Source organism: Halichoerus grypus, chromosome 1 (genome assembly GCF_964656455.1).
Source record: "Halichoerus grypus chromosome 1, mHalGry1.hap1.1, whole genome shotgun sequence".
In the NCBI taxonomy this organism is placed as follows: Eukaryota; Metazoa; Chordata; class Mammalia; order Carnivora; family Phocidae; genus Halichoerus; species Halichoerus grypus.
The window spans coordinates 196,277,306-196,303,308 of NC_135712.1; the positions used below are offsets into that span (position 1 = coordinate 196,277,306).

The 26,003-nt window shown below is 47.7% G+C and overlaps 3 protein-coding genes and 1 pseudogene across 9 annotated transcripts in view; 1 reads left to right on the forward strand and 3 right to left on the reverse strand.

Annotated features, from left to right (window-relative positions):
- The window catches only part of GLYCTK (glycerate kinase), a 32,464-nt gene extending 31,480 nt beyond the window's left edge, over window positions 1–984 (reverse strand). The window contains exon 1 of one of the 2 annotated variants that reach the window (XM_078077413.1): window positions 934–984. The gene's annotated coding sequence lies outside the window, so the exon portion shown is untranslated. The remainder of the gene's footprint in view (window positions 1–933) is intronic. The other variant, XM_078077431.1, reaches the window with a different exon arrangement.
- Window positions 79–19,051, forward strand: WDR82 (WD repeat domain 82). The gene is made up of 9 exons (XM_036088440.2): window positions 79–532; window positions 4,808–4,905; window positions 7,854–7,920; window positions 12,316–12,415; window positions 12,916–13,032; window positions 13,486–13,641; window positions 14,065–14,134; window positions 14,695–14,837; window positions 16,229–19,051. Exons 1-9 carry the CDS (start codon window positions 372–374, stop codon window positions 16,256–16,258), a joined length of 942 nt encoding a protein of 313 aa, XP_035944333.1. The 5' UTR covers window positions 79–371; the 3' UTR covers window positions 16,259–19,051.
- LOC118533263 (deoxyuridine 5'-triphosphate nucleotidohydrolase, mitochondrial pseudogene) lies at window positions 10,524–10,933 on the reverse strand (annotated as a pseudogene).
- Window positions 19,052–21,008: 1,957 nt separating the features above from the next.
- Window positions 21,009–25,716, reverse strand: PPM1M (protein phosphatase, Mg2+/Mn2+ dependent 1M). 6 transcript variants are annotated; one of them, XM_036088439.2, is made up of 10 exons: window positions 25,465–25,716; window positions 24,703–24,826; window positions 24,307–24,561; window positions 23,753–23,865; window positions 23,324–23,408; window positions 23,099–23,217; window positions 22,873–22,936; window positions 22,535–22,642; window positions 22,277–22,425; window positions 21,009–21,916 (listed from the first exon to the last, which is right to left on the reverse strand). In XM_036088439.2, the coding sequence occupies exons 1-10, from the start codon at window positions 25,686–25,688 to the stop codon at window positions 21,772–21,774; spliced, it is 1,386 nt and encodes a 461-aa protein (XP_035944332.2). In that variant the 5' UTR covers window positions 25,689–25,716; the 3' UTR covers window positions 21,009–21,771. The 6 variants fall into 6 exon arrangements, with proteins under 6 accessions (XP_035944332.2, XP_077933579.1, XP_077933573.1 ...); XM_078077453.1 differs by having other exon boundaries at window positions 21,773–22,401; XM_078077447.1 differs by having other exon boundaries at window positions 21,773–22,425.
- Between the last annotated feature and the right edge of the window lie 287 nt (window positions 25,717–26,003).

The window sequence follows — 26,003 nt, forward strand, 5'->3', positions numbered from 1 at the left end:
GCCGCCGTTCCACCCCGCCCCCTTTCCCGGCGTGCGCCGCGGTGAGGCTCCTCGCCCTCGGCTTCTGCCTGTCGTCCCAAGATGGCGGACACAATGAGCCGGCGCCGCGCCGGTTGGCTCTGAGGCGACTGTGAGGAGGAACGGTCCGCGAGCCCTCGCAGCCCGGGCAGAAGAGCGTCGCACGTGCAGGAGGAAGAAGGGGAGGAGGTGGCCCGACTGTCGGCCGCCTTTGCGCTCGCCGCCGGCGCGGCGCCCGCCCCGCCCGGGTCGGCCCCTCGGCAGCCAGCCCTCCCGCCCGCTCGCTCGCCGCCGGGCCCCGCCCCAGCCCTGCGCCGCCGCCGCCGCCGCCGCCGCCTCCAGCAGCCGCCGCCATGAAGCTGACCGACAGCGTGCTGCGGAGTTTCCGCGTCGCGAAGGTGTTCCGCGAGAACTCGGACAAGATTAACTGCTTCGACTTCAGCCCCAACGGCGAGACGGTCATCTCGAGCAGCGACGACGACTCCATCGTGCTCTATGACTGCCAGGAGGGCAAGTGAGTGCGGCGGTGGCCCTGGGCCCGGGCCCGAGTCCGTCGTCGGTCCGTCCCACCCTCCTTCCCTCCCGTGGCCCAGCGCTCGCCCCCGCCGCCCTCCCCCGGCCTGTTTTGCATTCGCTGCTGCCAGGGCCGCTTCCACTCCTAAGCCGCCCAGGAGACCTTTAATTTTCTTTTTAAAAATAATGAGAGTGATAATAACATCGTTATTATTTTGTATGCCTTCGGCCTCCTGGAAAAGCGCTTCTGCATTGCTTGCCAAACCCCACCTTGACCTTGACCTTTAAACGCCCGGTCCGCCCACTTCAGCCCCAGCAGGTAGCTTTTCCGCTCCTCCGACTCTGTCAGAGGTGCCCGTCAGCTCTAGCCCCCGCGCAGAACCGCAAAGGCAGCTCTCCTACCTCAGTCAGCAGCGTCACAGCTCGCTCTCTCTGCCCTCCTCTGTGACCTCGATTCAGCCCTGGCACCCCGCCCATCCCCTGCCCCTCAGCTTCCCGCGGCCTTCTGCCGGAAGGCCGCGTGGGTTGCAGTTCTTAGCTGTCAGGATTTATTTGTTTTGCCTCTTTGGGCCCCCTGTCTTTTCCTTTCTGTTCTAAATCCTTCTCTTACTCCCTACTCCCTGAGACCCGATGCCCGCATTTGTAGTTAACTTTTGAACAACATCAGAAACTTTTCCTTTTTGCCAGAAGAAAACGAACTTGGTTGTCCCATCCCGACCTGAATGGGAACCTGCTATGAAAACAAAAAGGCATCCTATAACAATCTCGTGTTTCCTCTTATACTTTTTTTTATTATTATTACATGGTCCACTTGGAATTATCAGAATTCAGGGCCTGATCCTGAAATTTCTCTGTTGCCCTAAGTCCTCTGGAGACCCACTGCTCTGCATCTCATCTCATTCTGTAAAGTCTTAAAAGCACATTTTGCCTTTTTCTTTGGGCCCTTGTCAGCTTCACCTCACCCTTTGTAGACCTGCTTTGCTTTCTCCTTGCCAAATTGTGAGCTCCTTTGGAGGAGAAACTGGTTTAGGCTAGATTTGATTTTCCTCAGCCACTGTCCCCACATAGGCTTGTGGATGTTTGGTTTAATTCGGTGGCTACTGGTTTTGTCAGATTTCATTTTATTACCTAGCTCCAGATAATATTTTTTGAATTCTCGGAGTTTTCTCTATTTTCTCCAACTGTTCCTTTTGCCTTTTGTTTTAAAACCGATGTCTTCTATAAACTTTCTTTTGGAACTTGTCTCTTCATTTGTGAATTTGGTTATCTAAAGTAATTCTGTTTTGGTCTAAGCTGTATCCTCTCCCCAATTTTTTCCCACGGGGGCTATGAAAAAATATTATGTAACTGGCTCTGATTCCGCCTGCAGTATGCGGAAGAGAGGCCTATAATGGTGGTCCTGGGTGAGGAGAGAATTGTTAGCTGGACCATTATTCATTTAGTAGGTGGATTTCTGTCCAGGTCTGGCCATTTGAATCAGATTGGAAGAGAAAGTGACATAGAGCTGGAGTGGGCATCAGGGTTGCTGGGTCCTGGAGCTAGAAGTAATTTGAAGCTGGCTGGCTTCAAATGTTTAGTGCTTGTGCACAGATTAGAACTTCTTCCTGTAACCTGAGGATAGAGATGTATATTCTCATTCAAAGGAAATGAAGGTTGTGACATGTGACAGCATTCCTTAGCAGTTTGTCTCCAAATGTGGCATAATTTCTAGTTGTTGGGAGCAATGACTTGGAAGTCCTGTCTTGTTAAAAGTAAAATGTTAATTTCATGACCTAATGCAGTTTATTCACTCATGTAGCAGTTTTACATAATTACAAACTTGCAGAAAAGTTAAAACAGTATTTCATATATCCCATATCATCCAGTAATCGGTTACATTTTACCCCTTTTGCTTTATCACTCTGTATGTAAGTATTTAGGTACGCATTTTTCTCTGAACCATTAGGGAATGAATTGGAGGTATCAAGCCCCTTATCTCTAAACACTTCAACATGAATTTCCTGAGCACAGGGACATTCTTTTACATAACCAGAGCACAGTTATCCAAATTAGAAAATTTAACATTGATATAGTAGTATAAGGCACACTTTTTTAAAATTTTCTCTTATCAGTGAATTGTGACATTGTGGTCTGTGGCAAGAGAGTGGCCTCGTAGTTAGGAGACCTGGGTTCTAGTTTGGCCTTGTGACCAGGTATGTGACAGTGGTCAGATCACTTTAGATGACATCTTTCACCTTTAAGAGTCCATGATCCTAAGTGGTAATGTGAAGAAAAAATTTGCCACTAGTGTAAGTCAAATGAACATTGGTAGAAGAGTAGTGTTTTTTTGGAAGGCATAGTATCTCTACTAGATGGTACTAATGTTAGAATTTGGGAGCTTGAAAATGGCTAAAACAGGGTTCCTTATGCTTAACATTTTCCAGTTTTTTGTTCATTTTGTCTGTGTTTTGTTAACATCCACTGAATGATTTTTCATCTTGAAAGAATATGAAAGATATTATCTGCTAGGTGATGCAAATTATTCATAGAGAAGGCTTTAATATTACTTACTCATACCTGATCACAAGAATCATAGTTTGTGGAAAGAAACTTCCCAAAATATTCATGGAAAAATGTAGTGCATGGGCTTTGTAAAGATCCTGTGAAATGGATGTAAAAATCAGGCTCTTGCTTTCAAACTAGGAAGTGATAAGAAGTAAAATTTTCTGTTATTAAGGACAAATCTTCGATTAGTGTACTTGATAAATTTGAGACAAATAGACCATATATAAGTGGAACTGAAAATTTTCCTTATACCACACCCTTTAACATTGGGTCTTCAGGATATGTCTTCACTATTTTATTTTATTTTTTTTTTAAGATTTTTATTTATTTATTTGACAGAGAGAGAGCACAAGTAGGCAGAGCAGCAGGCAAAGGGAGAGGGGGAAGCAGGCTCCTTGCAGAGCAGGGAGCCCGGTGTGGGGTTCGATCCCAGGATCCTGGGATCATGACCTGAGCCGAAGGCAGACGCTTAACGACTGAGCCACCCAGGCTCCCCTGTCTTCACTATTTTAGACAGACCAAATTATTGGGATAAGTAAGCTTCTTTTTCCACTTGCAGAAACAAAGTCAACTTTTTTGAGAGCAAGAACATGTGCCTGTGCATGCATGTGCTCACTCACTGTTTACCACACAGTAACCCCACAGCAGAACTCAGGATGGTGGACTCAGCAGGGTAGCCTTTGGGCTGATCTTTTTAGCTGAGCTTTCAGTTAAAGGTGAGAAAGTGGAAAATTCAGTGCATATGGAGTGAGAAGTCTTGTTTGGAAATAGGTTTTATCTATCGAAACTCTTGACCCTCCCTAACATTAACAAAAATTGAAAGTGCAAATATTTGACTTCTTAAAGCCGCCTGAGTAATCTGATTGTTTAGCATCTAGGTTCCATTGAGAGGGTGAACTTCTTTCTTTTTCAAAATTGTAACTCTTTGTAAACATTGGTATAGGATTTATGAAATCCTCCTATACCTAAATGTAGAACATGGTGAAGTTTTTGGTTAAAGATTTTGCTGAGATCCGTTTTAGCTTGATCTTTGATTTTCAAGGCTCTTTAGAGGGAAACACTGAAGGAACTTCAAATGGATTGGTAACCTCTAGCTTGGAAATACGTGATTTTGCTTTAAAAAAGAAAAGAAGTAATGACTAGTTTTTTTTCCTAGGGAGAGTTAGTCTTGCCTTCTATAAGGCTCAGTAAGTACTTCAGACTTGTAGGATAGGGAGGATGGATAGCTTCTGCAACAGCAGGTTATGTTAGGAAAGGCAGGCAGTTTTGCATCTAGTTTCAGTTTTGATAAATCATTTCTTCTTGAAAAAAGGACCTTATTTCTTAAGTGATGGCTTAAGAAAAGTTATGGCCTCATTGGTATGACGTATTCCCATATCCGTCTTTGTTATAAGTTGTGACTTGTGTTTTATGTGCCTTTCTTCCCAAATAGATGTACTTTTTCTCAAAACTTACTTCTGAACATTGTAGTAAAGACTCATTTGAGCCCTCAGATTTACTTCCACTTCTTAACCTCAGCATTTGGTGTTCAGAGGTGAAAGTCTGTTGTACTTGATTGATTCCATTTGTTTCCTCCCTTTTGGAAGAATTTCTGTTTCTCTCCAGTGTTAGAGTTTCCCAAGAATGCTCATCCTTGCCACATCATTCAAGTGCTTCTTTTTATATGAAGATCCCAGATTTTGGTGATGGAGGATTTTGATGGTTTTCTTTCTCTGTCCCATTTCCTCATCAGACCAAAGAGAACCCTGTACAGTAAGAAATATGGCGTGGACCTCATCAGATATACCCATGCAGCAAACACAGTCGTGTACAGCTCTAACAAAATAGACGGTAAGCAAGCCTTCTTTTTAGGAAGTTATGGTCATGGTTTCTTTTGTTAAATAGTTCTTGGAATCTTGTGACTACTTCTGCTTTGGTTAGAGTTACTTTAATTTAAATATTTTCCTATGATGTTAGCAATGCCAACATTGTTATGACTCAGGGGATGCTGGAAGCAATCCACTAGTACTTTTGAAGGATTTGAAATGGACTATGAAAGGTCTCCAGATTAGAATGGTATAGGAAGCAATGAATTATATTTGTAGTTTGTACTTCTTTAAACTTGAAAGAATACTTTTAGAATAAATAAAAGGAAAGAATACTTCACATACAGCAAGTGGTAAATAACCACAAATGCTTGAACTATGCTAATTTAGGGACCTTAGAAGAGTTTCTGGTGTATGCCTACCTTTTATGGTCTGTGTCATAAAGGACAGTGTATTGACCTTAATTATCTTTGATTTCAGGGGCTTCTTTTGTAATCTGAATTTGTCCCTTTTCTCTTTTTACTTTATTTATTTTTAAAGATTTTATTTTTAAGTAATCTCTACAACTAACGTGGGGCTCGAACTCATTAACCTGAGATCAAGAGTAGCATGCTCTACTGACTGAGCCGATCAGGCGTGCCCTCCCCTTTTAATTTTTAAATAAAACTAATGTCTTTGAAGAGTAAAGAGTTATTTTTAGAAATTAAACTTGTGAATTTTTTTCTCTAATAAGTGATCGCCGTTTTTACCTGTATTTCCCCTGGAATAAGTCATTCTCAGTTGACAGTTCATCTTGGTAATTGAGCTATGTAACACTTACTTTTGTGTTAGGACTCTTTTTTTTTTTTTAATCTCACTGGATTTATTGATTGTTTCACTTTTTGCAGTAATTTATTTATCTATTTATATTTATATATTTATATATATATATATATATATATAGAAAGCGTGATGAGGGTGGGGGGAGGGAGAGAGAGAAAATCTTAAGCAGGCTCCACACCTAGCACGGAGCCCATCGCAGACCCAACTTGGGGCTCGATCTCACAACCCTGAGATCATGATCTGAGCTGAAATAAGGAGTTGGACACTTTACTGACTGAGCCTCTCAGGTGCCCCTACAGTAAGATTTTTCTAATGTCATCCAACAAAGATCACTTAGACTGCTATTTTGGCTGTGCCTATCTCAGGGCAGATGTGCAGAAGTCTTTTTATTTTTTTAATGGGACTTTTCTGCCTGTACTTGATTTTTAGTAAGTATATCATTTCTACTTTTCATGCCTCTATTTCAGAAGTGGTTTTCTAAGTAAGCAGTGCAGTTGATGCTTTTGGACAAGAATATAAATCATTAGGATCCTGAGGAAACATATCTATGTGATCATCTGAATGACTGGTATACTTCTTCTGTTGGGGTATTTTTCTGGGTGAATAAATGTGAGGATTCTCCAAATATGGTGCAAAATGAGGCAAATGTGTGGCACTTGCAGCTTTGCTGCCAGGCCTCTGCTGTGAGGATGTTGTTGCCTTTCCTGTCTCGAGTGCATCCTGAAGAGTTCCTCCAACGCTCCGTTTCCTTTTGCCTGATTCCAGGCTGAGGTAGTAGTTTGTACAGTTTGAGGGTCTGTGATACCACCCGGTACAGGAGATAACTGTACAGGCCACTGCCTTGCCAGGAACAGCGCACCAGCTACTGAGTGGGGCAGAGAGGATGGCGACGCCCTGCTTATCCCGGGGAGCACAGGTAATGGGGAGGAAGTCTTTTTCTGCTTAGGGCAGGTGAGTCGTTTTTAGAAGTAGAACAACCAGGAAGACTTTGTAGTTGTCATTCTAGAACTTTGAAGATTTTCAAAGAAAACTATGTTAGAGTTCCGTTTTGGAACATACAAAGAGTGTGATTTTCCCTCTCCCAGGTCAAATGCCCTGTTATTAGAAAGTACCCCTGTGAACCACTGAAATGACTTGGTGCTTTCAGCCTCTTTGTTTCTGTGTTCTGTTTGCCTCTAGAATGTTCTTTTGTGCTTTCCTGTTTGTGTTTTGGCACCGTTTCTTACTGCCTCTTTCTCAACAATTGCTTCTTATTCCTAGTCTTTTTGGGGGCATAGCACTTTCCAGTTCTATTCTTTATGGCACTTCATTCCTTTCCCACCACCATCTTTTTTGTTTGCTTACTTTTTCAGATAAAATCCCTTGGTTTTTAAGAGTGTTTGTCTTTTTCTCCCCAAGTACAAGCCTCTATGAATTATTCCTTTCTTTGGTATTGACAAAATCTCACTGCTATGATTTGTTGGTATATTCATGAGTTTGATTTTTAAATGTTTTAAGATCTTTTTAACCCAAATATTCTCATTCTTTTGGTTATTATTATTTTAACTGACTTCTTTGATGCACAAAGGACCAGTGGATAGTTGGTTAATTTAAAAAGTAGTAGGACATTACTTCTCTTTCCATCTGTTTAGTTTTGATGTAAATTGTATATCCAGTTAACATTTAGGTCAGGGTTGGGTCGACACACTGTTGAAGAACCCTGGACAAAAATATTATGCCAGAGTCCAGCCTGATCCTCAGTTTAGCATGGCTGCTTAATTCTTTGAGCCTGTTTCTGAGCAGCTAAATGTTCTTCTTTAAGGCTTGCCGTTCTGTAGGTACTGAAACTATTGTGTTTTGGGGGGTGGTGCGGGCAGGGTAATTTTGCAGGACAGGTTGCACTGTAACTATGCAGAAGCCAAAGATGGTGGTAACAATGATTTTAAACATTGCTCTATATGACGTCAACTTGAGAACTCTGCTTTTGAATTATGTGAAATCTGTAGTGCCCATTCTTCAGCTGTGGAGAGGAATTACTTAACCTTATTTATTCACACCTTGCTTGAGTTATGAAAAACAATGAATTGTTTGGCCTTGTTTTCAAGATGAAAATACAAAGCAATTCCTTTAAAAATAATAGGATATCATCATGCCTTATTTGTCTTCTTACAGATACTATTCGTTACCTGTCCTTGCATGACAACAAATACATCAGATACTTTCCTGGACATAGCAAAAGGTAAGAACCAAGTGTTACAGAAGTAGATAGTTCTTTTATCCCTGAGGTTATCCAGAGACCAGGAGAGTAGAGAGATTTTATTAGTGAACTGAAGCTAGTTCCTCACTGCTGTTTGGCATCCTTCTTAGTCTTCTCTTGTTAACCCTCCCTAAAATAGTCAACACTTGATTAACTGAGGTTGTGGAAGCAGGGGTGGGATTTTGTAGAATAAACCAAGATCTCAGTTAAAACATAATTAGGAGAAAAGAGGATTAAAGATACTCGGTGGAAACCTAGGTAATACAAATTATGTTCATCATTTAGAAACCCCAGACAAGCAGATGTCCCTTCATGAAAGGACCATTTACGTGTTTGAGGCCTCTTCCAGTATTGGCAGCCCCATTTCAGCAGGCCTTTGCTTTACATAAATGTGTTCCATGTGAAGATCTTAATGAGGATGAAAAAATATTAATAAAATTGTCCTTTGTTACTTTTGAAAGTCCAAAAGCTTGTTTCCTATTCTTTGTAATGCATTTTGTTTCTCTGTCTCCTACCCCAGTTCCCCCAGTGTTTTTTCCTCCCAATTTTTCAAGTTTGGATTGAATGTTGAACATTTTCCTTTGGATGATACTTAATCATTGAGGGTATTTCCTCGTCCTTTTGTTTGCAAATATACATGAGCCTAGTACAACTTGGAGTGGTACAGAACCCTGACAGGAGGTGGACGAAGAGCACCCTGTTTTCGGCTGTGCTTCTGATTGGGCAGGGCAAATCTGTGTTGCTGAAGATGAAAGGTGGCAGCTATTGGTTACTGTGTAGTTCCAAACAAAGAGTGGCTTGTGACAAGTAGATGTTTTTGCTTGTTAGTCAAATTAATGTTCACAAATGTACTGTCTGTAATTATAAGTTGATTGCAGTTGTGTAAAATTCTTTCCAATCTTCCCGATTATCCATCCTCCTGATGTTCTGATTCTTAGATGACTTTGTGCCTCTTTTGTTGTTTTGAGAAAATCAAGGCCATCCCAAATGAGTTCTTTTCAACTTCTATCTCTTCTGTCTCTTTCTTGGAACCCTTTCCTTAAAAAGAAATAGCCTTTTTTCCTTGACAAAACCAACCTCCCTTTTTCTGCTTGCTTCCGTCTTCTTAATTAGACCTTTCCTTGCTGCCTGCAGACTTACTTGGTCTTCCTTGTTTTAATTCTCCCACTGCTTTTAACTGTCCAGCGTGACAGAATAATCTGCATACTCCCATCTCCACCTGCTTATACTCATTCACTGTTTAAATCACTCGGTCTAGTCCTAGAATCATTTATGGAGGTTTTTCCACGCTGTTTTATTTCCCTTTCCCTGCTGCCTCCAGTTAAAATCTACTGCCTTGGGGTTTGGTTTGTTTGTTTTTGGGTTTTTTTGGTAACTTTTTTTTTTTCCTTTGGCATCTTAACTTTTCCCATCTTGGTGCTACTCTTGCTATTCTTGGCCTCTCTTTCTCCTTTTGACTTTAAAGTAAACAAGACTCTACCCTCGTTTTTCTTCCTCTCTTGATATTTTTTCAGATATCTCCATCACTAAGTTCATTCAGTGGTGAATGGCTTCCCAAATCAGTATTTTTAGCTCATGTCTATCCTGATTTCCAGACTCAGTTTCCACCTCCAGGTTTTATATTCATCTACGTAGGTGTTTCTTTCATGCCCCACCTGACAGGTCCAGCACACCTCGTTGTTATATGCCTTGGGCCAGCTCCTCTCTGTTTGCCTCGTATTTCTTCATCACTGTCCCTTCTGATTATCCTGACTCAAAGCCTCTGTTACCTGTTTGTTTTCTTTCCCCTGCTTTCACATCTAGTGAGCGGTTAATCCTGTTGATTCTGCCTAGGTTTAACCTCATGTGTCACTCAGCTCTGTACTCTCTCCTTTTTGTCTGCCCCGGCTCATGCCCTGTCAAGTGAATTATTGGCAAATCCTAATTAATCTCCCCATCCCTCATCATCCTGCTTTAGCATCCTGTATTACAGCTCTGACCACTTCACATTCTGTGTCCGGAAGCTTTAATGGTTCTCTACATCTGTCTGCTCCTTCCCCTTGGAGTCAGGCTCACCTCCATCCAGCTCTGACTCATTTTCCCAGCATTATCTCCTGCCACTTGAGTTGAGGTGAACTCTGCGCTGCTTCATGAATGTGGGCCTCATGCTTTCCTATGTGGCACCTTTTTCATAAAGGCATCTCCCATTGAAATCCTGTCCACTACATGTGCTGCTTCTTTGAGAAAGCCTTCTCTGACCCTCTCTTGGAATTCTCTGAACTAGACAAGCTTCCTTAGAGTCAAGATTTTGCTCCTCATTGCATTCCCTTTACCTCTCAGCATAGAGCCTTGTGCCAAGATAGACTTCCTCTGAGCTTTTCACCTGAATACCACAGCATTAAAATTACATGTCCATATGCATTCTGCTCATTCTGTTTTATTACCACCCCAGCATTCCCAGGAAATTTTGGCTTACAGTATCTTTAAATGTTTAGGTTGAGGAACTAGTATGAATGTTAGTTGAGTTATAGTGCAAGAAATTTTTCTTTAGGTAAAAGCTTTAAGAAAAAAGTACATTTTCTTATTTTCTATTCATGGCATAAATTTTAATTCTTTCCAGTGGAACCAAAACTTCCTGAACCCCTTTCAGTGTCATCTAAAACTTGAACTTCCTCTATTTCTAGATTAAAACAAAAAAAATCCATTCACAAATGAGCTGTGCAATTTGGTCATCTTTTTGATTTCAGACTTTTGTCCAAATGAAATAACACAATAACATTTCCTTTATAATCTTCATCTATGACATCAGCTCCTATATCTATGAAGTGTTTTACAGCCGAACCCGAATGTGGAACTACTCTTCCATAATCCAGAAGAAGAGTTACCCAGATGTCTGTTTCCACAAGGGCTTTCTCTATAGCTGGTACTGACTAGAATCGTAGGCATTGTACAGGTCATAGCTGCCCTCAGTTGGGGCTGTGATGTGCTCTGAGAGGTGAGTGAAGTAGAGCCACATGCTGTCCTTCCTTGCAGGCCAGGCCCAAATGCTTGGGAGGCGGCCGGTGTCTTCAGAGCAGGGCGTGGCAAAGTGAGAACATGAGCAGAGGGGACAGGAGAGCTTGGAGTGAGCCTTTGGAAGAAGTGTCTTTGAGTGAGCGACTCTTAATGCTATAACCATAGGAGTGGACCCATATCCGAAATACAGTTGCTGTTAGCACAGGCCTGTGGCTTAGTAAGTGTGGTGCCCAAACCAACAGTCTCACCATCACCTAGGAGCTTGTTAGAAGTGCAGGTTCTCAGTCTTCACCACAGACCGACTGGATTAGAAGTTCTGGGAGTGGATCCCAGTAGTCTGCGTTTCAGTCCACCCTCGGGTGATGCTGATGGTACTCGGGTTTGAGACTTAGTGTAGTCCACAAAACTGTAGTTAAGGAATCATGAGGATTTTTTGTTTTGTTTTTTGATTGAGATATAGCTTTTAGTACCATAAATTCACCCTCTTATTAAAGTACGCAATTTAGGTTTTTAGTATATTCACAGAGTTGGGCAAACCCATCACCCCAATCCAGAACATTTTCATCACTCCCAAATAGAAACCCTGCACCCCTCAGCAGTCACTCCCTATCCCCCTTCCTCCACGATCCCAGTAACCACTAATCTACTTTCTCTCTCTATAGCTTTGCTTATTCTGGACATTTTGTGTAAATGAAATGAGGCAGTGTGTGGCCTTTTATGTCCAGTTCTTTTCACTTACCATGTTTCCAAGGTGCATACATGTTGTAGCATGAATCAGTGCTTTCATTTCTTTTCATTAACAGATAATAACATTTTGCTTATCCATTCATTAGATGATGGGTATTTGGGTTGTTTCCACTTTTTGGCTAATATGAATAATGCTGCTGTGGACATATGTGTACCTTTTTGTGTAGACATACATTTTCATTTTTCTTGGGTATATACCTAGAAGCGCAATTTCTGGGTCATATAGTAATTATCTGTCTTTAACTTTTTTGAAGAACTGTAAAGCCTAAAAAGCAGCTGCACCATTTTACATTCCTGTCAATAATGCAGGAGGGTCCTAATTTCTCCATATCGTCACCAGCACTTGTTCTCTCTTGTGAGGTGGGATCTCCTTATGGTTTGATTTACACTGGAATCTTACATTTTTATGCTGTAGTTTTAAGTTTCTCTTTTCATTGCTATTAGTTTCATTCATAGGGCTTTTCATTATATTAGTTGCCTTTGGTTATTCCAGATTGCTTGTATATGGATGTTTCTTAAAATGGCAGTTTTGGGAGAACAGGTGTGTGTAGGTAGGAAAGTACCTGTGGTTTAGAGTTCACATCCAATTTTTGCAAATATTTTGCTTCAACTCCTATTTATCTTGATGCATTGCAGGGTGGTGGCCTTGTCCATGTCACCTGTGGATGACACTTTCATTTCTGGGTCTCTTGATAAGACCATTCGACTCTGGGATCTCCGGTCTCCTAACTGCCAGGTAATGGTACCTCACGGTTACACTTTGAGTGTTTCCTATGTAGGCAATGTCATCAGCTCTTCCTCTCAAACAAGGGAGAAAGTAATGGTTCCATTCTGAGATCCCAGAGTCTTTCTAAACTTTGGAGAAAATCTTTCTTCCTGGTAGGTAGCTGGTAATTAAGCAAATACCCTAATCCAGTGCATATTGCATTATGCTCTGTGGCTTTTTGCTTTCAAAACCATTTTCCTGAAACCTGTGAGCTATAGCTTTTATCCTCAAGGAATTTGTTTTTATTTGAATTCAGTGTCTATAGAATTGTACCGTTAGGGTTGATGAAGCCAGTTGTATGGAGACCTGTTTGTAAAAAGTCTCATTTTACTTAGTTTTGTTTGCTTTTTCTGTTCCCTAGGTAGGCAGGTGTCTATTTGTGTCCCTTTCTTAAGTTTTCATTGGAAAAAGTAAATTATATAGTGGTAGGATCCTGGGTTCATTAACTTTTTTTTCTCATTTTTTCTTAGGGCCTCATGCATCTACAAGGCAAGCCAGTTTGTTCCTTTGATCCAGAAGGGTTAATTTTTGCTGCAGGTGTCAATTCTGAAATGGTCAAACTTTATGACCTTCGCTCTTTTGATAAGGTAAAATCTTTTGAGTCTTTGAGCTATCTTGGTATCATGGAAGTGTTGAAGGGTAAGATGAGAGCCTTTTCCTTGGTAGAGGAGGTATGTGGTAGACATTAGAGAATGTCGGAGCAATAGTTCTTGTCTCTCCTTTTCCTAGTCAAAAAGGAATCTTTTTTTTTTTTTTTTTTAAGATTTTATTTATTTATTTGACAGAGAGACAGATAGAGAGGGAACACAAGCAGGGGGAGTGGGAGAGGGAGAAGCAGGCTTCCCGCTAAGCAGGGAACCCGATGCGGGGCTCGATCCCAGGACCCTGGGATCATGACCTGAGCCGAAGGCAGACGCTCAACAACTGAGCCACCCAGGTGCCCTGTCAAAAAGGAATCTAAAGGGATAGAGTGAGAGTTGGCTCTGCCAGGAGGAACACTGATGGGCCTTGGGCTGGGGCTACTGTCTTTATCATTTCAGGGGCCATTTGCGACTTTTAAGATGCAGTACGATCGGACTTGTGAGTGGACAGGACTTAAGTTCAGCAATGATGGTAAACTCATCCTCATCTCCACCAATGGCAGCTTCATCCGTCTCATCGATGCATTCAAGGGAGTGGTGATGCACACCTTTGGGGTGAGCTGACAACCTTTGAGCATGGCTATTTCCATGCTTCTACCTCCTGGGCTGAGATTTATGTTAGCTGGTTGATGGAGACCAGCAGTTATCCTGGACTCACCAATGGAGGCACGGCTTGCGTTTTCATTCTGAACATGAACTTCTCTTGGATTCTGAGACATTCACTTCTCACCTAGTGACCCAAGTTTGGAGTTTAGATACAAAATAATTCTTGACCAAAATAATTTTCTTGCCGCACTGAATATGGAGTTGGAGATAGGGTTGAATTGTAAAGGGTGGCAGCCTTGTGTGGAACATTGGTGATGCTATGCATGAAGAGGAGAGGGTTTCATGGAAAGGAAGGTGATGTGTGTGCTGGCTCAGTGTTTGCAGGTAATTATGTTAACAGGGCTGTGATAAGAGAACTGTTCTTGTTTTTAGGGTTATGCCAACAGCAAAGCTGTCACTCTGGAGGCCTCGTTTACTCCAGACTCCCAGTTTATTATGATCGGTAAGCTTGCTTTATCCCCCTTAGGGGTTATTTCTCTGGTACTGTGCATTTATTTGTGTTATTTTTATTAGTTTTAACTAATTAAGATACTATCTATTATCCTTTTGATAGACATTATCAGATTTCTGTATAACAGCACGTTATGCCAAAGGTGTAGTGTCTTTATCCTGATTTTGCAGTTCCTTACCGGGAACTGGCATTAATAATGTTGGTCTTCCCTGGACCAGCATAAGAGTTAAACTCTACAAGCACGATCTTATTAGTAATACTAACTTCCTGATTTAACCCTGCATTCGGTTGTCAGTGGCCCGATGTTGGTAGAATGTGATGGTATTCAGCCCCGTTGAGAAAACTGAAGTTAGAGGAGAAGTGACATGCTCAGGAACAAATAACTGAGAATTAAGATCAGTTTCCTTTCTTCACTGCCTCTCCTCCCTCAGTTTCTGATGAGGGGCCAGGTCCTGAAGCTTGGCTTTTCTCCAGATGTCAATTTGTGTCTTTCCCATTTGTCTTTGCATTGCACCTTGAGCTGTTATATTTTCCCTTATCATTCCCTTTAGGTTCAGAGGATGGCAAGATCCATGTCTGGAATGGAGAGAGTGGTATAAAAGTAGCTGTGTTGGATGGCAAACACACAGGCCCCATTACCTGTTTGCAGTTCAACCCCAAGTTCATGACCTTTGCCAGTGCATGTTCCAACATGGTATGTGAACATGGGAGATGTCTTCCATTTAGGGGCCCTTTATAGTTGGGGTGGTGGGTGCTTCAGTGAGCACAGCAAGCTGTGTTCTATATAGGTATGTGACAAGCCTCCAGGTTCTTCCTCCTCAACTGGTGGCTTCTCTGGTTCACCTATTATCTGATCTCTGGTTGGACTAGTCTTCCCCCCTCCTTTTTCAAGATTGATTTATTTATTTCCGGGGGGAGGGGAGAGGGAGAAGCAGACTCCCTGCTGAGCAGGGAGCCCGGCTCAGGGCTTGATCCCAGGACCCTGAGATCACGACCTGAGCCGAAATCAAGAGTCAGACGCTTATGGACTGATCTTTCACTTTTACTTTTACTCTTCCTGATCTGAGATCACCTCTGTTCTGCTGGGAGATCTCAGGCCAGTTTTTGCTGTGGCCCCTGGTTTTATGCCCAAACTACTTGGGACTACACCTCATAGTTTTTTGGCCTTTTTTTTTCCTTTTAAGATTTTATTTATTTGAGAGAGTGCGTTCGCACGAGCGAGGGGGAGGGGCAGAGGGAGAAGGAGAAGCTGACTCCCCGCTGAGCAGGGAGCCTGATGTGGGACTCAATCCCAGGACCCCGGGATCATGACCTGAGCCGAAGGCAGACGCTTAACTAACCGACTAAGCCACCCAGGCATCCCGTTTTTTGGCCTTTTTAAAAAATACTTTGAACCAGCCTTTTGTGGCTGCAAACTCTCACTGTGCCGTTTCTTTCAGTTTATGCTGAATTCCTCAGAAAATCATACAGTTGATCATAACTCACTACTTAGAATTTCCTCTAGGCCCCTGTCTCTTCCTAGGCAACGCTAGCAGAACAAAGCAAAGTGTGTCTCAGTCTCAAGTTTCTTTTTGGCATCTCTTAAATCTTCCTGGGTATTTGAGGATGAGGGATTTCGCTTCTAGCCTATCCAGAACACATTGCCCCCTTGGCTCTTTTTTTTTTCCTTTTTTTCCAACTAAGGAAACCGTGTCAGAAGGAAATGCAGCAAAACCATCTAGTTCAATTCTTCTCACTTTTTTACAGCTCAGGAAGGAGAGGGCCTGTTGGAGGTCGCCTGGCAGATTAGCAATGAGTCCAGGTTACCCAGACACCCACCTTCCAGACAGCTTTCCTGTTTTTCCTTACCACTGGGCCACTGGCATGGAAGGTAGACAGTGTTGAAGACAAGACCAGCTTACTTTCGCATGGAGGGGGTGTTTCTCCCTAGATTGCCAGAATTGATTGGTCATGAGGGAAGGCCACCAGCCAAAATTCTTCCACCGTTGGGGTTGGGCACCTTGATGCTATGGGGAGGGGTAAGAACCCTCAGCAGTGAGGAGAGAGGCTTGGCTTTTAAAAATTGACTTCTGTTTCTCCTTCCAGGCCTTCTGGTTGCCCACCATTGATGACTGACCTTGGTGCTGCTCGGCTGTTTGTGTACAGTGAGGGTGGCCAGCAGGAAAGAACTCAGAGGGGACTGAGATAATGGATTGGATCATTTGGGCTGGAGAGCATCCTTCCACATGGCCTTCCCATGGATGTGCTGTACATCTGCTCAAAAGAAAAAAAGTACTTTGCCGAGCTTCTTCAAAAAGACTCTTGGTGTGGCAGATTCTATCAGGACTTAGATTTTACAGCTGTCACTGCACTGAGCTCCTCCAGAGGAGTGACCAGATTCATGATTAGGGTATACTAGGGCCCTCAAGACGCCTTCAATTTTGAATGTATTTGCTGCTGAGGAGCCGGTGAAGTTGTTAATTCTGCACATCCCTTCTCCCACCCCCATAAATGCATGGGAAGCCACAGTTCTGGTTTTGAGATGCTAAGGGCAGCTCAGCACCCCTTGCCCTCACCCTGCATGTCTTGTTACTGGGTCTCCCTCTGTCATTGTGGCATTATTCCACAACCATCATGTTACTTAGGTGCCAAACATTTACAGAAATAATTCTTCATATATCTTGGGGTAAGAAAGGGATAGATACAGAAAGAAGGACCTTGCTTGCCAGGAAGCCTTGTGAGTTAGTCATGTGAGGGTGGGTGATCTGGGCATGCCTCAGGGCTCTGAGTGTTGGGTGGGAAATGGCCCAAGAGCCTGAAAGGGAGGAAGTAGGGGTTGCAGGTAGTCTCTATGGCTGGGAGATTTAGCAGTAGCCTAGTGTGATCCCCCGTCATCAAGACAAACCTGCGGTCTTTCTGGGTGCCTGCCAAGCTTGGTTTTGTACAAAAGCAAGGTGGGAGTCTATTTTTGTACATGAGTTACATCACACTTTCCTGTGGGCCAGTATTGTGCAGTGAGTCTGAGTTGTTTACACTGATGCCTTCCCTGCCCACCACAAATTGTGTACAGAGTCTCCAGATGATAGCACCCCTTCCCAGCTCCCAAGCAAGAGCTGGCTCTAGGCCTGTGTTATATGTTATATTTAGCCTTTTTATATATGACATGGGGTTTCTGTTGTTTGTATTTTAGCACAGTGTGTACACCTTCATTTAAATATATCCGTGTGTGCATACATATATATGTATATGTATGTATGCATATATATATATGTATATAGAATATGTCATTTCTCACAGTTCAGCAGAAGGCGGTGGAGTCCGGCAGCCCAGGAGAAAGACTGAATCCTTACTAATAGTGTTTGCCACAAGTGTTAGTGAGTCTTCTTTATTACCTTTATTCCTTTGGGAGACAGAACGAAGCAAAGCTTCAAGTGTTTGCTGTTCCCATGGCAGCTAAACGAGGGTCTTGGGATAACTTCCCTTGTGTTCCTCAAGCCGCACTTTGGGGCCCTTTCTGCAGTATTAGCCCCTTTTTGCTCGGTGATGCTCTGTCTGCGCCTATACATGTGTGACAGTCACTCTTGCATGCCTTTTGTGTCTGGCTTCTGGCGTTTGGGGACACGATGCTGGAACCAGAGCATTTTCAGTTTGTCTGAAGCTTCTTTTCCAATTACAGGTCATTCCTGTTTACCTGGTATGTCTGCTGCTTTTCCTTGCCTTCTCTTGGAAGGGGGAGAGGTCTTGATCAGGGTTGCGATGAGCTAAGGCTGGCTCATGGCCTTTCCTTCCCCTGCATGGCCTTCTTAGAGCAGGACCAGTGGCATATTATTTCACTAAGTTCCCAAACATGTAAGCAGGTCACATGTTCCCTGCAGATACAGAAACAGGCTCAACAAGGTTATGACTTGCCCAAGAGTACATAGCTGCTAAGGGGAAGCAAGCCATTAACTGCCTTCATTCAGCAGCAGGAATACGCTGTGAGTTGCTAGCAGTTACAGTTTTGTTAGCAGTTACTTTTGACTTGTTCCTCAAACTTAAAGGGCAAGGGGCATACATCTTTCCAAAACGTAGACTGGAATCTGCAGCTTTTCTCCAATGCCACCCACTATCTATAGCTCTGCCTTCTCAAGAGTGGAGGGATTTTTAGAAACCAGGTGATCTGAGCTATTACTGCCCACTTCTGGCTCTCCAGGGTAGAGAATTCATGGTAGGAATGACTGTTCAGAGTGCTTGAGACTGGGGGTTTCCAAGAAGAGCTGCGTAATGAACATACCTGCAACCACAGCAGCCACTTGCCTGGCAGCAAGGAAGAGGATTTCTATTGAGTTACTGGTGTCCAAAGCTAAGGTACCATGTCCTTTGAAATATGCACGGCACTGCCTGTCTTTCTAGGGACCCATGGCTACAGAGCTGGCTCCTGAGTGTGCAAGGAGAGGAAAGGGCTGGAAGTGACTGGGGACGATGTGTGGGAATAAGGCAGAACAAAGGGAGCAGAGGGGCTGGGGCTGCAGGGATGCTCTCCATGGAGCCAGGGGAACCCTAGCTCTCGGGGTGGGAGGGGGCGCAAACCATGCTCTTGAGAGTCCAGGCCAAAGCCACCAATTTGTATGTGACACTGCACTGCTCAACCACCAGCCAGTGGGGTGTTGTTTTTTTTATTTTTATTTTTTTTTTAAGAAAAAAAAAAAACTTCCTGTTGCAATCATAATTAATGCTTATTGAGGAAATTTGGGGAATTTTAAAATGAATCAGTTCGCCACCCAAATGCTACCACTGTTAATCTTTTGGTGTTAAATGTTCCTCTAGATATTTCTGTGCATAGATTTTTGGTGTGTTTACATAGTTGTTATTCTACTGTATATACAATTTTATGTCCCTTTTGTACTTAACATATAAACATTTTTTCCATGTTAACAGTCTTAAACAGAATTTTATGGCTGTAGCCTCTCTCTTGTTGAGTTTCCATAGCCTTGTTTGCCTGGTTCCCAGAGTTGGAGGGAGGGGTGGGTCGTCTCCTGTCAGTCCTCCTGACTCACCCTGGGACTGTCCCCTGCCTGTCCCTGGTGACCAAGGCCTGGGGGCTGGTGGGAAGACCTCCTAGACCCAGACCTCAATGCATCGCAGCCTGGGTCTCAACCACAGGTGCTAATAAGCAGCCACAGGACCAGAAATGAGTGGGAAGAGCCAACCTGAGCCAGCACTGAAGTAGCATTTCAGACTACCTGGTATGTACCTTAGGCTGCCTTTCATCCCCCATTGTTACCTCAACGCTTGATCAGATTGGCAGCCTCTAGCTGGAATACAGTTTGGCCCGCTAGGCCCTGGCTTCTGTGGGGCAGGGAGAATGGGGCCTCTTCTTTGGCTCCTGCACTAGTTCTGGCAGAGGGCCTGGCCAGTAGCTTGATAACCCATTGCCTGGCTGGTGAGTTGGCAACTCCTAGAGCCCATGCACTAACTCAGTATCCTCAGAGCTGCCTGCCTCTTCCTGGCCGCCTCTGAACCAGAGAAGACACCCTTGGGCCTGCCACTTTGCCCATGGTCGTTGGAGGTTGGCCAAGGATTATGAAGAGCAGCAGAGGGAACATGCCAGCATGTGAGTGATGATAGGCCATGCATAGGTTCTCCTGCAGACGGCTCAAGGAGAAAGAGGCCTGGTGGGAGGCCTGCTGCAGCCTTTGGCTCTGCTGAGACGCATGAACACATAGGTCAGTGTGGCTGACCCTGCAGCAGTCACTCCCGCCAGTTTGACGTGCTTGCAGTTGAGAGACCAGGGTGCCCACCCCCTGGGCTTTGGCCTTGTGTGAGAAGCAAGAGCAGAGACAGCGGGCTGCCAGGGTGAGCTGCCTCCGCAGTTGATGGGGGTGAGAGGCAGGCACAGGATGCTGCCCACACTGCTGGGGGGCAGGGGTGGTTGCTGAAGAGAGGAAGTCAAAGTGCAGGCTGCTAAGGCACACTCCTGCGTTGACTAGCCACCTAACTAGAGCAGTCCTGGGGAGGCTGCCAGCACTTTGGGGGCCCCCAGGGCGTCAGGGCCTAGCTGTGCCCAGACCGAGGCCCAGAAGTGCCGAGAAATTTGGTAGTTTTCCCTATCCCTTCCCTGGAGAATGTATAGGAAATGGGAGTCTAAAATGAGTTAATGAGGGGCGCCTGGCTGGCTCAGTAGCGCATGTGACTCTTGATCTCAGGGTTGTGAGTTCAAGCTCCACACTGGGCATGGAGCTTTCTTTAAAAAAAATAAATGAGCAAATTAAAAAATAAAAATAAAATGAGTTAATGGGCAGGAAAGGGGGCCTGAGAGCCTCCCCAGTAATCTAAACATGTAAGTTTTACCATCAGTTCTGGTGCCTCTTAGCCCATGTCCCTCCTGCCCCCATCTAGGGTTGTGAATTGCCTGAATAGAATTTATCCCAGTTGTAAACTAAAGTAGGAGTGTGAGGCTGAAATCATAAAGGTGGTCGCCTTGTAATTCAACAGATGCTTCCGAGCACCTGGGCCTTGGCAAGTGCTAGGTGATGACAGTCTTGTGGGGAAGGTGAAGAACTAAGCTGTTCATCAGACAGTAAGCCCTGGAACAGGGTGATTTGTCTCCAGCTAATTCCTGGTTTATTGAAGTAGGCATGCAAAACCAAGTTAAAGGCATTCCTTCTGGTACATCAAGCCCAGAGCTCACGGATGGTGGTAGAGACTTTTTTGTGTCCTAGACCACAGTTCTCACTGGGGCTCACCCCATGCTGGGGACTAGGGAGGCCCTCGGAGAAAATGCAGTCCTGACTATAGACAAACTTGCAAGGGGGAGCGGAGACCAATTCTTTGGAAAGTAACAAGAAAGAGCAAAAAGTGTACTATAACGCCAAGCTTTACAGCAATCCATGATCCACAAGGGCTCTTCAGCACACAAACATTTAATAATAGGAGGTGATGGGGAGCAACAAAACCAAACGCATTCCTGGCACATCAGCCTATGGCAGGGCTGGGGCCAGGAGGGAGTGATCGGGGGACATTCCCGGCTCAGCAAACTCTGGGGCTCCTCTTGCCTCTTTCTGTTCTGCCCCAACTTTAGCTCCCCGAGCCTCTGCCTCCCCTCCAGTGGCAGAAGGGGGCAAGGCAGGACCTGGGCTGGTCTCTCCCAAGGGGCTGATTCAAGATGGCTGTTGAGCAGATAGGAGACTACCCACAGCTTCCCATAAGGCACCTTGCATGGGCTTTGGGGGTTATTGAGTAACTACCCTGACATTCATGGGTTGGAGACCTGGATCCAAACAGGCTCTTCTGCCCTTCCTGGCATTCGTGGCCAATGCCCTTAGTCCGGCTGTCCCCATCTGGGAATAACGTTGGGCTGCTATGACCCTGTCAGAGGAGCCGTCCCCACCCCCCACCCCCCCCCGCCCCGGGTTTCCTACATTGTAAAGGGAGGTTATCGATACTGCGCTCTTGCCCTGCCTGCCAAAGGGCGGACCTGGGGAGCTGGGCTCTCCATACTCTTCCTGCCTTGGCTGCCTGGTATAAACGCTCTCCTTGAAATAGGCTGGGGTGGGGGATCACCCCATTGTGTCTGGGGCAGGGCAGGTAGGCCTGCTGTTGACCATGGTGGAGGGATGCCCAGACTACACCCGGCCCCAGAGTGGTTCTGGGATGTGTTGTCTGAATCCTCAGTGGCCGCCGCTCCTCTGGCCCTGGCTGTGCAACGGAATCACGAACACCGAGATGTCGTCATAGGACACCTGCCCGTCCCCTGTGGGACCGTCGTCCTTTCCCTGCGTGCTGTGTATCAGCCTTTGGGCCAGCTCCGAGAACCTGTGGGGGTCATCCTACAGATGCACTTCGGAGCCACAGCAAAGAGGCAAGGGCCCCCCTCAGGGAGAACTTGCTGCGGAGGGCTGGACACGTGGGAACCCAAACAATGCAGTCCAGCTGTGGAGCCAGGCAAGCCACAAGCATGGGAGGGCCACAGGCTGGACCACGGAGATTTTTGGTCCTGGGGATTTCGGAACCCAGAGATTTGGGGGACCCACAGTCACCCCCCCAGAAGCATGAGACAGCCCCACTCCTGACCACATGCCCCGAGCCGGGCTCATCATCAGCACTGTCCGCTTAGCCACAACCATATCCTGGTGTCGCTGCTGGTACCAGGCAGGTCCCCAGAAGCGACAGTACCTGTGTGGGTCCTCTCGGTTGCCAGGGAGGAAGCTCCGTACTAGCCGTGCCACCTGCTCATTGGACAGGACATCCCAGAGACCATCAGTTGCCATGACAACCACATCCTCCTCCTGCAGCTGCAGCTGGTCCACATCCAGTACAGTCACCTGCAAGTTAAGCCTGAGGGTCCCTCAGCACTCCCTTCCCGGCTCCCGCCAGCCTCCTTATCTGCTTTTCTGGGCAGATGGAAGCTGGTGTGGGCTGTTGCCCGCTCACCTGTGGGACAGAGAGCAAGAAGGGCTTGAGCTGAATGTTTGTGTCCAGGACTTTGAGCTGATGGTCTCCCAGGCCCCGGGAGACAGCCAGTGTTCCCAGTAACCGAGCCTGGGGACAAGGGAGACGTGAGGTGACAGCAAACAGCCCCAGCCAATGTGCAAATAAAGCACACAGAAGCGTACTGTGGCCCTCAGGGGCCCTGGGTTGAGGGACAAACATCCTGTAGCCTTGGAGGAAACCCCGAGACCCAGGCCACAGCCCCCAACAAGGAAGAAAGGAGCTCCCACCTCTGCAGGGGGCGATTTAAGAGGGGCTCTTCGAGGGGGCCATTCACTGACCTGCCTACCCTGCCCATGGATCAGTGGGTACTTGAGATCCGACTTCTCCACGCACTTGTAGCTCCTACCAGGAGCAGACCCAGCATCAACCCAGGCCCCACCCAGCCCCTCACCTCCCCGCACCAGGGAGCCCACCCCGCCCAGATGGAGGAGGACGGCCCCAAGGCCACACACTGGGCCTGGACACCAGGGCTCTCCCCACTGTCTCCAACCCCACCTCACTCACCAGCCTCTCATGTGGTGATCCCGGAACAAAACCTTCTGCCCCAAGTCATCCCCCTTCAGTCGCCGAGGGAACTCCAGTCGGGTGAACTCACCTGCCAGAAGCTCGGGGTAGACGAAGGCCTGGGGTAGGGAGGACAGGCACAGATCAGGCTCTCTCTGGTGGCCTCTGGTGACTCTGGACTCACAAGTTGGGGCTCCACAGCCTCCCTCTGCCAAAGGCACCTACCAGCTGCTGGATCCGCTGCCGCTCAGTCTCCGGGGTGAACTCGGAGCTCAGGGGCCGAACCTCATCTTTCCGTACCAGTATGGCCCTGGACGGGGTTGCCGAAGAGAGGGAGAGGTCTGTGGGGCAGATTCCACCCTCGTTCATAGCCTCCCTCCTGTCGGCCCCTCCTCCAGCCACCAGGGACCAGCTCTGCCCCCCCCCCGCCCCCCCGTGACTACCTACAGCCTGCAGAGTAAAGGCTCAGCCCTTGGGCCTGGCGCTCGAGGTGTCTGCCCTTCCTGGCATCTGCTGCCCACTCACACCTGACACGCCAGGTCCACCCAGCCAGTCAATCCCCATTTCCATCCCTCACTTCCAGCCCCCTTTCACTGTCCCCCTGCCCGTGGTGCCCGCCGGCCCGCACCACCACACCTACCCTCCAGCTCTTACCTGCTGTCCCCAGCATTGGCCACATACAGCTTGCCCTGCAGGGACACAGCCACCAGGGCTGTGCAGCCGCCCACCTGGCCTGAGGCCTCCAGCTCCCGCCCGATCACCTCATCCTGGGGTAAACCGAAGCCACCTGAGCTGCTGCCGGTACCACCACCACGCCACTCCGTCCCCAGTCCCCAACCCACCGTTCACTTCCCCACCAGCCAGCCTGGCGGTCCCCACCCAGAGTCTAGTTCTGACTCCAGGATCCCTGTGGTCAGAGGATCTAGGCGTATCCCCTGGGAGGGAAGGAAGTCCTAACCAGAACTGAGGAAGGGAAAGCAGGCCCCGCACCAGGGACGGGCAGGGCGCGCGAGGTACGTGGCGCGGAAAAGCTCCTGGGGCGTACCAGGCACCGGGTAAACGGGAGGGCTTATGATGACAACGATGACCGTTACTAACAAGCCAACCCCATCCTGTCCTCCCCATGCAAAGATCCAAGGAGACCACCGCTGTGGGCAGGGGTGCCGCTCAAGTCCCTGGTCCCTTCCCCAGCCAAAGGCCACACTCACACATTCCTGGAAGGCACTCTCCAGAGCCCCGATCACCAAGTCTTCCGCCCTAATGCCCTTTTCTTCCACAAACTGGGGATCACTGGGGCAGACGCAACGGCCGCTGAGGTGCATGGGGGGCCGAGTGGCCACCATGCCCTCTACCACGGCCTCCAGCTGCCGGCGCAGGCAGGAGTGCAGGGTGTTGGCGGCCAGAATGGCTGCAGCCGGACCGCCGTGCCCATCGAACAGGGCCCAGTAATGACCTGTCAGGAACTGTGCAGGAAGGGCTTGGCGTCAGGCTCTACCTGGCTTCCGCAGCTGTCCCCTGGCCCGGAGTGGGACACTAGAGCAAGAACCTCAACCTGCAGTCCTGGTCCCAGCCTGAAAGCCGGGCTCGGACCCAGCTGTACTCACCTCCTCTGGGCACAAGGTCAGCCACTCCTGGTCCTCTTCGCCCCCAAACTCACATCTCCGTATGCACAGCTGCCCACAGGCCGCCTGATCCTCATTGAACTCAGACTTCTCTGCATTGATGATCCTGAGACCGGTAAGTGGTCAGTGACCCTTCAGGGACACACCCATGTCCCCACGGGCAGAGACCAGAGCTGGTACACCGAAGGAGGAGCCCTACCTCTGAGGCAGCAGCCCCCATGCTGCCCCTGACACACATCTGGACAAAGCTCAGGCTAAGGCAAAACTCGGGGCCCAGCCCCCCTGGAGCCTACCCGCTGACCTAGGCTGGGAGGTGAGGGTGCCTGGGGAGATCTGGGCTCCTTTGCCTATCCTCCATCCCATCTCAGCCAGATTTCCTGTCCCATACAGCACAGGCCACAACCCAGGGTGAGATGCGTGCGTGCGGGGCTGGAGGGTGGCTCCAAGGCCCACGATGCTGGAACTCTACCCAGCGTCCCTGCCTCATCTTGGAAGCCCCAGAGGTGCAGGTCCTTCCCGCTCGCAAGCCTCTCTGAGGGAGGCTGGAGTCCCCAAGAAAAGGCCGCGGTGGGACTGGGAGTCGGGGGGAGGCTGTCACCAGGGGAGGACCAGAGGGAGGAATATCCGCAAGGCTGGGGGGCGGGGGCACTCGCTCAGCTTAGGCTGTTTTCCAGGTTGGTCCCGGCGCCGGGGCTGGCCCAGCAGGGCCGGGGAGCGGGGGAACCCGGGGAGGGGGGCACTCACTCGGCGTAGCCTGCGTTCCAGGGCAGCGCGCGGCCCCGCGCCGGGCTGCGCACGGGCCGGGCCTCCGGGCGGCGCGGGGCGTCGGCGGTGCCGGGGCCCGAGCCCGAGCCGCGCAGGAAGCGGGGCCGCCGGTAGGGCACCGGGCTGGCGCGCGGCCGGGGGGGCCGCGGCGCGGGGAGCGGACCCCCCGGCAGGAAGCGGCGCCGGAACCAGCCGGCGGACATGGCGCGGCGGCAGGGGGCTGCCCGCGGGGCGCCGGGCGGGAGGAGGAAGCGGGCCGGGGGGCGGGGCCGGGGCGGGGCGGCGACGCCCCCAAACCCCGGCCTCCCGCGGGGAGTGCGCGCGCGGCTGGGCGCCCTCGGGCCTGCCGAGCCTCGTCACGACCCCGAGAGGCCGAGGCTGTTGTGGAGCCCACTTCACAGGCAGGAAAACTGAGGCCTCGAGAAGCGAAGCGGCTCGCCCGCGTCACACAGCCGCCCGAGCAGGCCGGGTGCTGCTGCACACGCGGGGGGGGGGGGGGCCGGCCTGGGCGAGGGAAA